This window comes from Berkeleyomyces rouxiae, assembly GCF_048999995.1.
Source record: "Berkeleyomyces rouxiae strain 22BRR77 chromosome Unknown BrBRR77_ptg000001l, whole genome shotgun sequence".
Lineage (NCBI taxonomy): Eukaryota > Fungi > Ascomycota > Sordariomycetes > Microascales > Ceratocystidaceae > Berkeleyomyces > Berkeleyomyces rouxiae.
Genome location: NW_027396491.1, coordinates 4,347,858 through 4,365,201, shown reverse-complemented (window position 1 = coordinate 4,365,201; position 17,344 = coordinate 4,347,858). Strand labels below are relative to the sequence as shown.

The 17,344-nt window shown below is 51.8% G+C and overlaps 4 protein-coding genes across 4 annotated transcripts; 1 reads left to right on the top strand and 3 right to left on the bottom strand.

Annotated features, from left to right (window-relative positions):
- Positions 1–309: 309 nt before the first annotated feature.
- Positions 310–1,319, bottom strand: BROUX77_001219 (uncharacterized protein; the record flags this gene model as incomplete). The annotated part of the gene is made up of 5 exons (XM_073745624.1): positions 310–444; positions 513–659; positions 853–937; positions 1,045–1,060; positions 1,307–1,319. The coding sequence occupies 5 exons, from the start codon at positions 1,317–1,319 to the stop codon at positions 310–312; spliced, it is 396 nt and encodes a 131-aa protein (XP_073609454.1).
- Positions 1,320–5,974: 4,655 nt separating this feature from the next.
- Positions 5,975–9,868, top strand: BROUX77_001218 (uncharacterized protein; the record flags this gene model as incomplete). The annotated part of the gene is made up of 1 exon (XM_073745623.1): positions 5,975–9,868. The coding sequence occupies one exon, from the start codon at positions 5,975–5,977 to the stop codon at positions 9,866–9,868; it is 3,894 nt and encodes a 1,297-aa protein (XP_073609453.1).
- Positions 9,869–10,348: 480 nt separating this feature from the next.
- BROUX77_001217 (uncharacterized protein) lies at positions 10,349–13,468 on the bottom strand (the record flags this gene model as incomplete). Its single annotated transcript, XM_073745622.1, has 6 exons — positions 10,349–10,832; positions 10,906–11,825; positions 11,897–12,406; positions 12,556–12,821; positions 12,896–13,216; positions 13,303–13,468. The coding sequence occupies 6 exons, from the start codon at positions 13,466–13,468 to the stop codon at positions 10,349–10,351; spliced, it is 2,667 nt and encodes an 888-aa protein (XP_073609452.1).
- Positions 13,469–15,674: 2,206 nt separating this feature from the next.
- Positions 15,675–16,999, bottom strand: BROUX77_001216 (uncharacterized protein; the record flags this gene model as incomplete). The annotated part of the gene is made up of 4 exons (XM_073745621.1): positions 15,675–16,013; positions 16,091–16,349; positions 16,436–16,781; positions 16,873–16,999. 4 exons carry the CDS (start codon positions 16,997–16,999, stop codon positions 15,675–15,677), a joined length of 1,071 nt encoding a protein of 356 aa, XP_073609451.1.
- Positions 17,000–17,344: the final 345 nt, after the last annotated feature.

The window sequence follows — 17,344 nt, the reverse complement described above, 5'->3', positions numbered from 1 at the left end:
CAGGAAAACAAATAGCCTTGCTTGGGCCATGATGACTATCTCCAGATGCCCGGCCGCAAAACTACATACATACATGACGGACATTTGCCATCTTAAAGGTTGGCGGGTGGTAAAGGCACCCTCCTATAGCTCTTCTAGTCCACGCCATACTCGACTTGCACTTGACAAACGTCTATAAAAGACAGAACGGGAGAGGCAGCCAAATAACTCAATCCACACATTTAATATTTCGTGTCGCGAATTCAACAAGCTCCATTATTATTCGCCCGTGGGCTAGTGTTGTATAGGTGCGTAGTAGACTCGGAAAGTTTAGTAGCCCTGTTCGATCAGGTAATCGGCCAAGCCCTCAACAGTCTTGGAGCAGTTTCCAACCTGCTGGTCTTTGTTGTAGTGGCCGATTACAATGGCCTGCTTGGTTTTGGCGGCGCAGAAGCCCTCCTGGCCCTGTGGGAGTTGGCCGAGTGAGGTTAGCGGTTGTTTGTATATGGTTTGGGAAATCAACAGTAACATACTTGGCGAGTGTGCAGAGTCCGGCCATCAATTCTGGTGGCAATGAAACGCTTCTTGACAGCGTGAACACCGTTCTCGTAGGCGTTCTTAACAGCGGTTGCGTTCTCGGAGACAATACCAGCGATAGCCTTCATTTCCTCGACGGACAGCTACATCAAATGGCCAATGTTAGTTATTTGCATCGCAAGCGTGGTGTTTTAGAACCGTCAAGAAAGGCGGGACGCGATTATGCGCTAATAGCTGAGCACCTCGGCCGAAATCAAGCTTCTTCCATCTACTTGTTTTGGGTGGCCGAATGAAACGAGGTTGCGCATAGGGTCAGGGACAGAGGGAGAGAATTACAGTGAACCCGGGGGAAGCGGCCCAGACACTGTCGCCAGCAGCGCTGATAATGGCACCCTGGTCAACGTGGCCAGAGGCAACGAGGCTAGAAGAAGCATGGCTTTGTCAGTATGGAGTATTGAGAGTCATGATTCCGTCGTCTCCGGGGGGTTGAGGTTGGGAGCAGCTGGACACAAAGGAGGGGTAGCTCACGAGGTATCGACATAAGCTATATGGAACGACTCTGAGGTTAGCAATGGTATGGTATAGAAAAAAAAAGACATTCCGCGTGGTGGCAGAGCTATCAAGTCCGGTGGTAGCCTTGCGCATAGCTTCACCACCAACCAAAGTGTGGTATGGCGGGGTGTAGAGGGGGCGCAAACACGACTTGGGCTGGGCGTGAGAGACCAGCGAGGCAAGGCTACAGACAAGAGAAGACTCATAGCTAGCTCTAGCGATAATGCGGGCGACATACCTTGCCAAGACATTGTGGGAGGTTGTGTTTAAGGCGGCGAAGAGGGTGAGAAGCAGAGGGAAAATAAGGTATATTCCGTGTGTGAAAGACGGCAGCAAAAAAGAAGAAAAGGAAGTCAAGAGGGTGCAAGGTCGTGAATGTCGGCAAGCAGGAAGAAAAGAAGGCGCTTGTGTTGGATTAATGTGCTAGGGTTGGGGTTAGAGGCGGGAGCTCAGGTGCAAACAAGCACACAACGACAAGCCTAGTTAGTTACACTTTACATGACATTGTTTTGAAAGGAGGCAAAAGACAGCGTCTGTGTGGTCTTATTAGATTGCTTCAGCCACGTTCAATATCTACAAAAGTCAGACGTGCTAGTCGCCACCGACGGTGAGCCGTCGAGTTCTTAGACTACAAGCATGGACTTGTAACCGGTTATACAAGTAGCTATGTACAGCGTGCTCCAGCTTCGGCCTCAGGATCACGTCACGATGAGATTCATTCTCGGCTGAGCTGCAGCCGGCCATTTTCTTTATCTATCACCTCTTATCGCGGCCATGTGTATAGCCCGGCCGGACCCGGCCAGGGATGAGTATACATGCAGATGGCTGGCAACCCCGAAGCACTCGGAATCGACTCTGATGCTACAAGCATCGTGATTGTTTGGTGTCTTCGGCCATTTAATATCGTGGTCTGACTTTGGTTGACGTGCATGTATGTATGGTATGTATGTATGTACATATCTCTGTCTGTCTGTCTGTTTGTACAGTCTGTCAATGCGACGCAAAACAGCCAACTAAACAAACAAACAAAGACAGGCTTGGGGGAGAAATGCCCACCGCCTTGCTTCATGCAGCAATCTGTTGTCGCATGTTTAGCAAGGGATTTCTTACATACAGCACAACACAATGCTGTTTTGCCTGGTCTAGTTACCCCTCCATGAAGTCTTCGGGCGGCGGGGTAGTTTGTCGAGCGTCACATACTTTTGGGATCGTCACAGACCCTATCAAGCGAACGCAAATTCTTAACCCTATAATGGTCACCAGGGTGCAAAGGTTGGTATAGATTGTAGTTGGGCGGTGTTTGCACCTGCGGCACAAGAAGCCAAGAGTGTATCGTAGATCTTGACAGAATTAAAAGGGCCTTGGCTTTTATTAGAGGTAAATGTGTGGGATGGACCTATCATGTAGCCTCTTTTTCTTCTTTTCTTCTTCTGACTGAGAAAAAGAAACATCAGGTGCCGTTGTTGCATGAATGTCGATGATGCAGAAAACTTCATGGCATTATGATGCAGCAAACTTCCAGTTACAAGTGGCAATTGAAAGAGACCACTGGCTTTGATTTGGTAGTGATGGTGGCGATAAATATAGCTAGGCTAGCTAACATACAGACACACGGTATTGGCAGGCCAGACACTCATCTACGGCGGTAAAACCAAACAAGTTGGAGTTAGGAGACATATCACGTTATCGCGGCAACGAACGAGAGAGCGAGAGCAAGCGAAAATCAGAGGAGATTAACTAGCTGGTGCCGCGTCGCAAGTGAATGGGGTAGGTTCGCGAATGCAATAAGCACTCACATTGGGTTCTAGTCCGCGACAAAAGGCCGTGGCGTGGTTCCAGGGCACAAAGCTTCGCTATGGCCCTTTCTGTCAGCAGTCTAGCCCAACCCAGTGACATAGCAGCTAGGCCATACTTGGCAAAGTTCAGGAACCAAAACAGCATCAGGGGGAGAGAAAAGGGTTCTATTGTTGGTGGAATTGTCTAGTCTACATATCAGGAGGACAACTAAGACGGGAGGGGAGGAGAGGCGAGGGGAAGGGAGGGGATAATGTGTTTGAGACATGGCCTAGGCTCGGTAGACGATTTAGGAACAGGGTTTGAAGCAGGAGAGGGATGCAATTCAGACGAAACAAGCACAAAAGAGACAGTCATCTCTGACGGAAATGATTTATCCAAGTGGTAGCCGAGACCTCAGCGGGCCACGATAGAGTTTGGGGCCACAGCCTGACGGGACATGATGCGGCGCCAAATAAATTCAAGACAGGCACTTGGCAGCGGGCGTGGAGGGCTCTATATCAAGTATCAAGTCCTATTATTGTAGGTACAGACACGACAAATACAGTTCGACAGCGGCGCGCACAGGGAAAGACGTCACGTCAAGTTATCAAGAGAGAGAACGGAGGAATGTGCACAAGCCAGAGAGAGCTAAAAGCGTTGAGGGTAGTTCTAGAACACAGGCACAGTGCAGATCACAGCGAGTATGTTTGAGTAGACGCAGAAGCGGAGAGATAGAAGAGAGACCGACGACGCAGAAACAAGACTTGTCCAACTAGAGCAACTAGAGCAGCCATCTGTTCTCCCTATCTGAAGGGAGCAAACATGGCTGCTTGCTCTTCTAAATAGGCAGCGAGTAAGAGACGGGGCCATCAAGCAAAAAAGCAAAAAGAGGGAGAGATATATGACTAGTTATGGCCATGTATAGTTACTTGACTACACGTGAAACTTGACACTTGGTGTTTCAGATTTGCGCAAGCCCAGGTGCTTGTGCCCCTCCTGGTCGCCCAGGGTTCTCAGCCCACATGCAAGCATCTTGAAGCCATGGTGGACTAGCCTTCCTAGCTGTCTACCTGGCTACAGTGTTGCAGTGGCCATCTATGCCTGTGTAGTTGAGTTGTGTACATACATACCTGACTTGGTGGTGTGAACGAATCCTCATCAACAGCCCTGATCCTGACCACGGATGCAGTTTGTTTCTCTGTGCCCAGCGATAAGCCGATGGCGCTGTGCTTGGGTGCGTTGGCGAGTGTGGTGGTGATGGTGGTATGGCGGCGTAGTGGGCTGAGACACTTCAGCTAATGCTTTGCCTCGGAGGATACATGTGCATGTATGTACAGTACGACTGAGACGAGCCGATGAGCCAGTGTAGGATATACACGCATAGCCAAGTACACATATCTGTATGGAATAGTTACACGTGTAACCAACTAACTAATGTATCCACATACATACTACATACTCATGTATGGCACTCTAGATCGGCTAGAACACCGCTAAATACAGGGGCTCCCCGCTAACTATTTCTTGGCACACCCTAAGCCGAGCCTATATTTGTACGGCTTGTGACTTAATATCCGTTGGACGACCCTGAAATCTCCATCCATGCCAGGGACTCACTCCAGCAAGGCGTGCGTCTTCTTGCCTCGTGACGCACACGCAAATAAGCAAGCAGGATTGATTGTACATTAAAAGTGCAACGGCGTGGGTGGCGGCGGTGAAGAGCCCGGTGCAATAGTTGTGCCAATAAAACTGCACAAGAAATGCGCGCATAGTACAACCTGATGGCCAATGATTGACAGCGCCTAAGCCAGCGATTGGTCCTGGTGCGAGATCGATTCTTCAATGGGAGTGGAGCTTGCCGAGGCAGCAGGCGCATCAGCACATCGTCAATCATATGCTGCCAGCACCGGTATAAATAATGCTGTTCACTTGCCTTTGGCCCGTTGGCAGACGAGATATCGGAGATGACTCGCCAAGACCAAGACGAGAGGGCCAAGCGGGTAGTTGTCTACAAGGAAACGGGCCCGAGAAGCAAGGCCAAGGCCAAAGTTTTGCACAATATTACATGCCAGCCTCCGTCTGTCTGTTCCTGCTTTTCTCTTCCCCTTGCATGTGCACAAATACGCACTCAGGATTTGCACGCACTATGCAGCCAGTGTAGTCCTGCAGTAGTATTTTCTTCTTTCTGGTGATGCTCGTAGCATTGGCCAAATTGGTGCAACTATTGCCCCCAGAGCCCCAAAGAGAACAAAAGAGAAGGACTCTTGCATCCTAAACCGTAGTTGCAACAAAAGAAAACACAATCTTCGCTTATCACGGAATACAGGCACCTGCCTACTTTCCTACCTACCCATCGGCTCTGGTACCTGCTCTCTGATCGGTGGCACCTGTTCGGATGCCAGGGCTTGCCTTCTTGTGTACGGCTTGGGCTTGTTCATAGGAGCAGGCGAGCCACTAGCCTTGGAAGCAGCAGCGATGACGACGACAGGCCACCGTTGGCCGGGCAGGACTAGCACAAAGGAACTTGCTTGCCTTGTTGCTTTGGGTACCAATGACCAACCAATGTGCTTGGATGTTTAAGGAGGCAACATCCCCAGATGGCAACAGCAAGAGCAAACAACTGGCCTGAGTTTGTTCTTTCCTTCTTTTCTGGCTTCCTCTTTTTTTCTTCCTCATTGTAAGTAAGCAAGCAGGCCTTCTTCTTTCGCATCTTTCACTTTTTTTTCTTCTTTTCTTTTCGATTCTTTCTCTCATTGACTGCCTTTTTTTCTTCTCCGCCAGCGGCCCGCAAGTCGTTCTTTTCGCACATTTTTCTGCTGCCGCTCGCTCGCCTTTTTTTTCATTTTTCATTTTTTCATCGCCAACTGCTGTCTCTCCTTCACCACGCTTCATTTAACATTACATCCACCAAAACTTCGTGCCGCTATCAGAACTTGCCAGCCAGTCTGCCACACTCCATCTGCATTCATCTCGCTCTTGCATCTGGAAATCTCGCATCACTTATCGCCTACATGTTGTAGTGGAGCGAACGCAACCCAAAGTCATTCGTATTGCGATATTTTGTTCCGGATGAAACATCCCCAATTTCTGTGGTATCAAGCTGTCCAGTGAAAAAAAGCCTCTATCCAACATGCTAGGAAAACTGGCTCGCTCCAGGTCTCTCAGGACTCTGCGCCTAGACAGAGATAAGAATAAGGAAAAATACGTTCAAAAAAATGTCGCTTTGAACCACGACTCCAAACAGATCATCGCGAACTCTAGCCGTCCCATGGTCGAAGCTACCATGGTCCCGACCGTCACTATGACCGCATCCGCAACTGCGACTGCAACTACAGCTGCCACTAGCCGGGCTCATGCTCCCTCGACTGCCCACAGGCACAACCAGACCAGAGCTGGCCCTCCAAAACCAGCACAACTAGAAACAGAGACAATACCGCACGGCCCCTCTAAACCTGTGCTTGCACCGGCGGTTAGTGTGCCTAGGGCCTATGTCTCAGTCTCCCAAGGACGTACAGAGCATGCTCCACGTCTAGTTAACACCAGACCCCGAGCTCGTACAGACACCCACGCGGTGATTCGGCCAAAGTGGGAGGACCCCGTCGTCCTGGAAGAGACAAGGTCAGGTACCACTGCTTTGACAAGGAATGGTACTAGCGCTAAGCTCATGTCGGAGACAGAGAAACATGAGGAGCCTGATCAGCTTGAAGGAACCCCAGAGGCTCGTTTGAGATCTAAGTTTGCTTCATTTCAAAATAGAGTCGTACCCACTCGTTCTCGCTCTATGAGAGAACCACCCTCTTACACCAAAAACGCCCAAAACCGACGAGCCGCGCTCGACGTCGCGCCTTCCTTTCAACCTTCTTCTTTTTCTCCTCCCCCTCATTCTCATTCAAACACATTTTCCCCTTCTCTTGCTTCTTCTTCCTCTAGAGCCATTACTTCCACCACTATTACCGCCGTTTCTTCTCGCTCTCGTTCTTCTTCTGTCATTTACACAAAGTCTTCCTCGGCCTCAATCTTTGGTCCCCATCACACTGTCTCGTCACCATCCAACACCAACACTTCGGTTGTATCTACCTCGCCAGAAACAACGCCCCCATCCAACCCAACCCCGTCTCGCTCTATGGGCTTGAGAAGAGCTGCTTCTACCAAGCAATACGACGCTGACCGCAACAAGCGCCATGATCTTGTGTCTCCCCTTCGCCTTTCTCCACCTGATCTAGAAAACCCACAGTCTGCGCCTCTTGTTACCACACTCAAGAGATCTCAATCAACGCTCTCCGTGAGACGTATATCTACTATCACTACCTCTATAGACGCCATAGCAAGGGTACCCCTGTCTAGCATAAACAACCCAAACCTCTCTGTACTATCACGTCCAAACCGTCTTGATCACCAGCATCGTCGACCAAGTACAAGCTCCGGGGACTCTTCAACTTCTCCTCTTGCTTTCTCCACCGTCCACACTCCTTCCACTGGCATCAACATTGGCCCTGTCGATGAGAGCGTCTCTAATTCTGCTACTGAGCTAGTTCGTCCCTCTACAGCTTCTAGCATGGCAAGCATTCCAACTTCATCCTCGGTGACCTCTTTGGTGAGGCCCAAACACGAATTCAACAAGCGGGTGTCACGCGACGACCTCTACATCAACACACGTACCAGCAAAAACAACTTCCGCTCTTACCATGTTCCTATCCGTGGCCGTGCCCCTTCACCACGAGAAAGTCCAAGATCCGAGTCTCCAGCCGTAACCTTGGTTCGTACCCAAACGCCTGACTCGATTGTTGAAGCCTCCGGTGCTCCCATTGGCATGGCCCTCGGAAGCCCAACTTTTGTGGTTGGTGGTTCCTCTACTGCGCCCCCATCTGCTAAAATTGAGTCCCAATCAACGGTAATGATCCAAAACCATCCGGAGGATAAGATCCATGCTCCTGCGACTTACACCCATGCAATTGATACTTCTCATCATGATATCTTACCCGACAAATCTAAGAAATGGCGTTTCTTTGGTAGCCGTTCCCGTACGAAAAAGGGCTCGGAACGTGGCCAAGACTCACTGCCGACGAAGTCTAGTGCTTCCCCCGTATCTGGACATCATGTGCACCAGGTACACAGTGATGAAGCTCGTCGCTTGGGAGTTGCTACCGAGGTACGGGGCAGTGATAAAGTCCACCGCATGAAGCCGGAAACCCGCATCACACCTGCAGAAGCAGCCATGTTCAAGCCCCGGATGACCTCTCTGAAGCGCCACGAATCCACCCGCTCAGCCCACAAGATGGAGATATCTGGCCCAACTTCCCTTCAGAGAGTTCCTGTCACAGTCGCAATGCCTGGCTTGGATGGGAACGGTATCGTAGTTTCAGACATCCCGCATGTTGATTGGGAAGCCACTACCAAACAAGAAAGCAATGCCTCTGGCTTTTTGTCCTTGAACATACCCGACTCAAAACTGGAAAGATATAGCATCATGTTCAACGGTATTCTTCAACGGGAAGGAGTTTCCTCCTCTGCTTTGCAGCAAGAGTTGGCTGTCTCTTGCTACCCGGGCCTTGATGACAGGGCTTTATTTCTTGAGAAACAGGCAACCCTCCTTGGCAGAAGTCATACTATTCTCAACAAGTCAAAGACTGGAAATACTTCAGATAAAGATGCTCAGGATAAGCTCCGTGCGGTTACTCCCACTCGTAGCTCTACCTTTCCTATGAGAGAGAGAGAGACCAATGCAACCACGGTCATTGCTACTAACAACATGCTGGAGCAGTCCAAGTCACCCGCTTTTTCCCTTTTTCCCACAGCTTCTTCGCAACAACACAAAGCTGCAGTTCCACTAGCTGGCGTTCTTCAAATGTCACCTGGTCGTGATAGTACTGATTCTCCATCCTTGAAAGAGTCAATGGTTCACCTGTCAAAAGAGACCTCAAAACAGCTAGCATCACAGCCGAGACGGTCCGAGTCACCCGTTGACATTGGTATCATGATGACAAAGCCGCGTGAAACTACGTCACTTTCAAACAGCCAATCTGCCAAGAACTCTAAGGTGTCACCCAGCCGAATTTCCAGCACCAAGACTACTCAACCCTCTGAAGTTGTGCCTTTTGCTCTTGTTGGTTCCGATCCAACTCCCAAGAATGTGCCGCACCTCCGCCATCGCAACGGGTTAACCACGGAGACTACTGTTGGTGGCAAACCTGTGACTGCCTCAACCTTGATCCATGCTTTGTCTGCTGCTGGAATGACGGGTGATGCTCATATCAAGGCTGTCTCTAGGATTGATCTTGAACGCCAGGCCTCGACTGCTTCCGATAAGAATCCTATTGTAATGGACAACACCAATGGGTTCCCCCAACCACCTGCAGCTCGATCTGTGAACAAGAAATCGACCCTCGCCGCTCAGTCCTCGAACACCACCCATATGAGCGCTAGACAAGTCCAAGTACAGCCCCACCGAATTCGAAGTCCGTCCCAAAGTCGTGCTGAGTCTCCCAAGCCCATTCTGAAAGCTCAAGCCTATAAACCTCATACCCAGGCACAAGTACAGCCCTTCCCAGAGGCCAAGTTCGATGAAGAACCACTTCCTGGCATGCCGCTAACAACGGCTGCTCCTTCAGTGCCTCGTCAATATGCCCGGCTAAACCCTGCTACTGTGATGTCCTCTTCCCGTGATCACAGTCACTTGCAGCGATCTCCTCTTGGCCCTAACACTTCTGTTCTGGTTATGGACTCGGACGAAGAGACTGAGGCTTCTCATGTTCCTCGTGGTATCCCCTATGGCTCTTCCATGAGCGTAACTTCTGGGGCTTCTTCCTCTGCGACCAGCCTTAGCACGCGCCAACGGTCTGAATCCAATACCACAACATCGAGCAAGTTGACAACATCGACGCAAGATGAAGCAGAGATTGCGTTGCGCAATGCAGTCGAGGTTTCTATTGCTCGCCAAATCAGTGTTTCCCGCAAGCATCGGCAAATGCTGCAGAAGTCAGGTCTCATACAACTGTCACCTACTGTCAACAGCAGTCGTGTCTAGTTTCCGAACTTGCTCGTCTTCTTTCACTTTTTCTACCTTCTCGACCATTGTTTCCTAGGAGCCTGCCTGCTTCCTGCTTTTTTATTCCCCTGCCACGAGTCATGTCAACACTGATAGTTTTTCTTGTTTCTGATTTTTTCTTCTATTCTTTGTCTTCCGTCAATAATGCTGGACTGGCTGCCCCTTTTTATATTCCCCTTTTTTGTTGTATCTTTGGACTTCTCTTCTGGCACATGCATTTCGTGATTTCGGCGTCTTTTTCTGGGTGATCATCTTGAGGTTCATTTCTTTTCTCTTCATCTACGACTTGTATCCCTTTTAAGCAAGTAGTAATCGCACTGTTTTTTTGTTGGAATCTTGGCTTTGTGCAGCCCTCTTTTTTTTTGTGATGTTTCCTCAATACAAGTACATTAGTTATCATTATGCAGAATACATGTTTGCCTTTTACCAGTTGTCCCTAGTTCAACCCCAGGTTGCGATCTACTCCTTGACAGCCAAAGGCTCAATGTTCCAGATGCTCTCAGCATATTCGTTGATGCAGCGGTCACTGCTAAAGAAGCCCATGCGCGCCACGCTCTGGATCGACTTGCGGACCCAGCCGTCCTGGTCAATGTAGGCCTCGTCGACGAGCTTCTGGGTGTTGAGGTAGGACGAAAAGTCGTCGGAGACGAGGTAGTAGTCGCCGTGGTCGCGCACGGCTGAGATGAGCGCGCCAAAGTCGCCCACGTCGCCAAACATGCCGGCCTCAATCGCCGCAAACACCTTGACCAGCTCGGGGTCCAGGGCGGGCTTGTCGGCCGAGCTGTGCGCGGCGCGCAGGTCCTCGACGTCCTCGGACAGCGTGCCAAACAGGAAAATGTTGGCTTCGCCGACCTCGCGCGTGATTTCAATGTTGGCGCCGTCGCACGTGCCGATGATGAGGCCGCCGTTGAGGACGAACTTCATGTTGCTGGTGCCAGAGGCTCTGTGGGGAGGGCAAGGTTAGTATGGTTGGTGAGGGGTGGTCTAGGTAGAGGGGAGAGAGGGGGGGGACTTACTCGGTGCCGGCGGTCGAGATGTGCTCGCTAATGTCGGAGGCGGGGATGATGGTCTCAGCCTTGCTGACGTTGTAGTCGCCGACAAAGACGACCTTGAGCAGATCGCCAATGTCCTCGTCCTTGTTGACAACGGCGCCAACGTTGTTGATCAGGTGGATGATTTGCTTGGCCATCCAGTATCCGGGGGCCGCCTTGCCGCCAAAGATGCTGACGCGCTTGACCTTGACGGCGGCGCGCTCGGCAGGTGTCATGGCCTTGAGACGCAGGTAGTGGTGGATGACGCCAAAGATGTTGAGCTGCTGGCGCTTGTACTCGTGGATGCGCTTGACCTGCACGTCGAACAGGGCGTTGGGGTTGATGTCGACGCCGCTGTTCTCCTTGACCAGGCGCGCCAGGCGCACCTTGTTGGCGTACTTGACCTCGGCCCACTCCTTGCGGAAGGCGGCGTCGTCAATGTGGTTCTCGAGCGCGCTGAGCTTGGTCAGGTCCTTGAGGTAGTCGGGCCCGCCGAGCTTGCTCTGGATCAGCTCCGACAGGCGCGGGTTGGCCTGGTGCAACCAGCGGCGCGGGGTGATGCCGTTGGTGACGTTGGTGAAGCGGTCGGGCCCGTAGATAGCGACAAAGTCGCGGAAGATGGTCGTTTTGATCAGGTCCGAGTGCAGCTCGGCCACGCCGTTGACCTTGTGCGAGCCGACGATGGCCAGGTGTGCCATGCGCACCATCTTGTGGTCGGCCTCTTCGATGATGGACACGCGACGCAGCAGGTCCGAGTCGCCGGGGAAGGTCCGCTCGACGTACTGCAGGAAAAACAGGTTGATGTCGTAGATGATCTGCATGTGGCGGGGGAGCAGGTGCTCCATCAGGCCCACAGGCCACTTCTCCAGAGCCTCAGGCAGGACGGTGTGGTTGGTGTAGCCAAACTGAGCGACGACAACTATTAGCAACATGAACATGGAGCGTGTGAGAGCAAGTTGATATCGTCTTTACTTACCGTGGCGGTGACAATGTCCCAGGCCTCATTCCACTCCAGGCCTTCCAGATCAACCAGGACACGCTGCAACTCGACAACAGCGAGGGTAGGATGAGTGTCGTTCAGCTGAATCGCGACCTTGTCAGGGAACTCCTTCCAGGCACGCTTCGACTTCTTGAAGCGGCGCACGATGTCGTGCAGCGAAGCGGCAACCCAGAAGTACTGCTGCTTGAGGCGCAGCTCCTTGCCACGGTCGAGGTTATCATTGGGGTACAGCACGGCGCTGATGGTCTGGGCGCGCTGCTGGTCGGCCACACTGCTCTCGTAGTCGCCGCTGTTGAACTTTTGAAAGTCGAACTCGCCGCTGGCCGCCTCGCTGGACCACAGGCGCAGGTTGTTGGTCGACGGGGTCGCGTAGCCCGGCACCGGCACGTCGTAGGCCACGGCACGGACCGTCTCGCCGCCCTCCCAGTGCGACACCGACTTGCCATTGGTGTCGGTGGTCTTGACCACCCGACCAAAGAATTGAATCTGCAGAGAGGGGCACATGTGGTTAGCAAACATCCTAGCCCCGCAGTTCGTGCACGGCCGGCTCCCTCGATGGCGGGAAGGGTGGGGCGGCCCCACTTCGGCGGTCCGAAGGTTCCGAGTGGACAAAATAGGAATACTGGAAGACCTACATCGACAGTCACATCGTGGCGGGGGAACTCCCAAGGGTTGAAGTCCAGCCAGTAATCAGGTACCTCGACCTGGTAGCCGTCAATGATTTCCTGCTTGAAGATACCGTAGCGGTAGCGCAGACCGTAGCCCCAGGCAGGAAAGTTGAGCGAAGCCATACTGTCCAAGAAGCAGGCAGCCAGACGGCCAAGACCGCCGTTTCCGAGAGCGGCGTCGTGCTCCTGCTCAATAATGTCCTCAATGCGGAATCCGAGATCCGTGAGGCCAGCTACAACAAGGCGGTAAAGGTCAGCCAGCTCCCACACCAATCATACGAGCAAAATGTTGCCACATCCAACTTACCCTTGGCCGTGTCCTTCTGACCCACATTCAGCATGGCATTGTCCAGGGTGCGGCCCATGAGAAATTCCAGACTCAGATAGTAGACGCGCTTCTGGTCGGCAAAGGTCTGGCGCTGCTGGGTCTTGTTCCACTCGGCAATGAGGTGGTCGCGGAAGGCCAAACTGGTGGCGTAGTAGGCAGCGAGCTCATTGCAGTTGTATAGACTGCGGGCCAGCGTGGTCTCGACGTGACGCACAACCTCGCGCTCGAATTCGTCCTTGTTCTTGAAGCTCTGGTATTGGTGCTTGTTCCAGGTGGCACGCTGGGGCTCGGGGATGGAAGCTGTAATTGGGGCGGATGTTGTTAGTACTGAGAGACATCAAGAAAACGGAGAAGCTCCAGGAGCGAGCATCTGGGGCTCGACATACCCTCGACATTGTTCAGATCGCCGGGGCCGAAGCCAGTCAGGGTCCGGCGGTGGTGCTTCGGGCGGGATATGCCGGCGGGGCCAACGCCGCCGGTGACATCGACCACGGGCGCGCTGGTAGACGGCCGACGCTGGCGCTCGCGAGAGGGGATACCGTTTGAGCTCATTTTGAATTAATCCGGAATACTTTTTTTTTTGCTAGAGAAAAAAACAGGAGAGTCGTGATATTCAACTCGCGAGTATCGGAGGAGGGAATTGTGCGCGGGGAAGGTGCAAAAGGAGGGGATGGGAGGACAAATATATAGGGAAAGAACAACAAGGGCAATGACGAAGTGGAAAGCCGGCTCGAGGGCTTTGGATAGCTCAAGCAAGGGAAAGAGGAGAAAAGAAGAAGGTGCAAAAGAGACTGAGGGAAACAGCCAGCCAGAGAACGAACACACAAGAAATGGATTGAGGGAGGGGCAAGAAGAGCAGGCAGATGGGCTTATGAAGTCGAGGGCAGCATCGCTCTCATAAATGCAGCTGGCCAGTGAGCGAGCGGCCAAGGCCACGAAGGCACAGGTACTATTACAACATGCCGGACAGCGAAGCCAAGCTCCAAGCTGCTAGAGCTACACGCAAACAGAGTAGTAGCACTTGTATTAGTTGGTAGTTACTACGTGTGAATGTATGTGTGGATGGATGTACTCATGTACACACACACATGTCAACGCGCAACCAGGCTGGCGCAACTTCCTCCCTCCCTCCCCTCCCCCAGAAGCTCAAGAATGGCAATAGCCCAAAGCTTCTCCGCATCCGAGCTTCTCCGCACGGCAACCGAGCTTCCCTATTTGCCCTTTGAGCTCTTTCCCTTTTTCTCTTGCTACCAGCCAACTAACTATACGGTACGTGAAATCGAGCTCCTCCTTCTCTCAACTGCCATCCATTTTTTGCCTGCTTGTTCCCTGTTCTGGGATGGCCCTCGTTCCCCTTCCCCTCTTTTAATCTGTCCGGTCAATTGTTTGCGTTCTTTCCTTCATTCCGTTGCTACTCGCTGCAAGCCCATAAGGCATCAACGCCAGTCTGCTATTCTCGGTGTACAAGTCCAGGTGGTAGTTGCATACATACAAGTATGTACCACCTTCCCACCCTCAATGCTTATACTGCACAGGCAATTGCAACTAGTTACGTGCACAAATAGAATAACTATGCATCTCGGCCTCTCATTCTTTCCTTTCGCCAGAGCTGTCCCTCCTCTTTTGCTCTTTTGCCTCTGCTGGGCTTCCCTGTCCTGCAATGCCCGCATCAGGCCATTGTGCCCAAGGTGACAATCTTGCGTGTTTCTTGTTATCTCTTTTTCCGGAAGTGATGATTGTGTATTACAAGCCAAAGCAGAGATGGGTACAACATTGGTGTCTTTGCGTCTTTATTCGAGCTAATTGAGCTAGTTAGCATGTACGTAGTTACATAATACATGCTTGCTTTTGTAGTTACCCAATCCATTTTATGTAGCTTCCCCTCTTCATATACGTGAATGGCATCATTGCAACGAGCATGTGCTTTGCTGTGTTCACAGCCTTAGGGTTTGTGGGTTACAAATCAGCATGAATTAATATGACTTGACTTGACCCATCTTACCAGCACCTTTTGAATTGAAACTGCAACTTGTGTGAACGTGGCATATGGACCTCATGATAGAGAAGCTCATAGTTATATATAAGCGATTACAATTGTACAGATATGATAGCTCTTCCTAACAATGAGAAGCCACCCTTGAACCAATCAGACCCAGCCCCCCCAAGTGAACGCCGAGGGAATCCAAAACGACGAGGGAAAAGAAAAAAAAGAAAGGAAAAACAAAAGGCAGCCTCCCCCGGAGTGAACGGAATTCTTGTTTTCCGTGAATCAGATGATTTTAAGCCCAGAATGGAGCAAGACAGGAGGAAGAGGTGAATAATGAATGAGCGTGAGCATGAACATGAGCGTAAGTGAGTGAGAGTGAGAGTGTAAATATGAGTATGTGGTGTGTGCAGAGGAAAAAGTAGATAAGAGAGGTAAGTGGCATCAGACATGGATAAACCAAAGGCAAAAAAAAAACAAAAAAAAGAGAGCAAGAGAAGGCGAGAAATAGAAGAGCTGTACCGAAAACCGAAAAAAAAATGAGAAGAAATGAGGTATATGATATCCGGCACCAGAACTCCAAACAAGATGCTAGGGCACAGGTGGAAAAAAAAAAAAAGAAAAACCCGTCCATGAAGAAAACTGAGAAGAAAATAAGACAGGCTGTGTGAGGGTCTGTATATGAGAGGAGAAGAGAGAGAGAAAAAAAAAGAAAAGAGTAGAAAGAAGAGACCAAAGAGGCTGACTCTAGAGAAACAAATCTGTTTCGCTGGTTTACAGCACTCCAGTGTCAATTAGAGCATTCTCCAAGATTGTCTCCTTGACGGCAGCAAACACCAGGCGGATGTTGGATGTGTCGGTGGCCTGGGTCAGATGAGGGTAGAGCTTCAGGTGGCCGCGGTTGACCTGGTTGAAGCGCCAGAGGAGGTATTTGGCGGCCTTGTTGACGTCGTTACCGCCCGAGTAGTCTGGAAAGAAGTTGCCGAGGGGCGAGCGCGGGAGCTTCTCCTTGAAGATGTCGACCTTGTTGAGGAAGAGAATGATGCTCGTGCGCCTGAACCAGCGCGAGTTGACGACAGAGTCAAAGAGCAGTAGCGACTCGACCATGCGGTTCTACGGCGTGTTAGTTAGCACTAGCACTGGCGTGGGTTGCGGGTTGGGGGCAAAGGGGAGGAGAGGCTGAGACTTACTTGAGTGCTTTCTTCCAGAAGCACCTGGTCGTACTCGCTCAGGGCCACGCAAAAGATGATGGACGTGACGTTTTCGAAGCAGTGAATCCACTTCTTGCGCTCGCTGCGCTGGCCGCCGACGTCGAACATGTGGATGCTGAGCTGATCCATGACGAAGCGGGTCTCGTAGATGCCGGTGGTCTTTGTACGGGCGCGGAGGACGTCCATCTCATTGGGCAGATAGCTGGGGTCGCAGATGCGCTCGACCTCGTCGAAGAAGCTGGGGTGGGCGCAGATAGTTAGCACTTGATTCAAACAGAGGAGAGGGGGGGACGAGGGCGGTGGTTGTAGAGAATGGCAACATACTAGGTGGCCGAGTCCATCAGGTAAAACTCGTTTTGGCGTTCCATGAGCAGGAACTTGGCTGGGTCGTTCCATATTGTCTGCACGGCGGGGCCGACGCGGGGGTCGATTTCGGCCTCGGGGCCGGGCTCGGGCGCATATTCGAGAATGAAGTCGCAATATTGTCTGGTGTCCTCGTTCATGGGCTCGATTTCAAGCTGGTGCATGGCGGTGACGACGGCCTTGGCGCACTCGACGAGGTTTTTGAAGACGGTTGGGCGGTAGTTGAGCAGTTCGTCATGGCTGTAACCCTGAAGATGGATAATCTTCATCTGCTTGACAATGGTAGACTTGCCACTTTCGCCGGAGCCTGTGTAGCAGAGCAGAGAGGTGTTGGTTAGAAGCGGGCGCAGGAAGAGAGAAGGGAGACATGACGTCGGGGGTTTGACGTTGGAACATACCGAGAAGCAACACTTTGCATTCCTTCCTTAACTTTTTGTTATCTTCTTCTAGCTGTCTGTCGATGGCCTGGCTTTTCTTCTTCTGCTGCATCTCTGCCGAGTTACTTGAGCTCAAGCAGTTGCCCATGATGTGCGATGGTAGACAGGCTTATCGCGGCTGCCGGGCGGAAGTGGGTGAGAGAATGGCGAGCACAATGCGCGGGGGGGGGGGGGGGGGCGGAGAAGGGCGGAGAATGGCGGAGAAAAGGTGGGGGACTATGGCGGCGGCGACAGCGGCGGCAGATGGGCGCACGTGGGGGGGGGGGGGCGATGTGCGAGTATTAAGGATGGCGGGTGGCTGTAGCTGTGGCTTTTGGTCCGACGTTGGCTGGCGGCTGACGGCTGTCGTGGCAGAGACAAAGACAGGCGGAGATGGCGGGAGAGACGACAAGATACTATTGACGATATAGAGCGAGCGGAGCCGGTGGGTGGG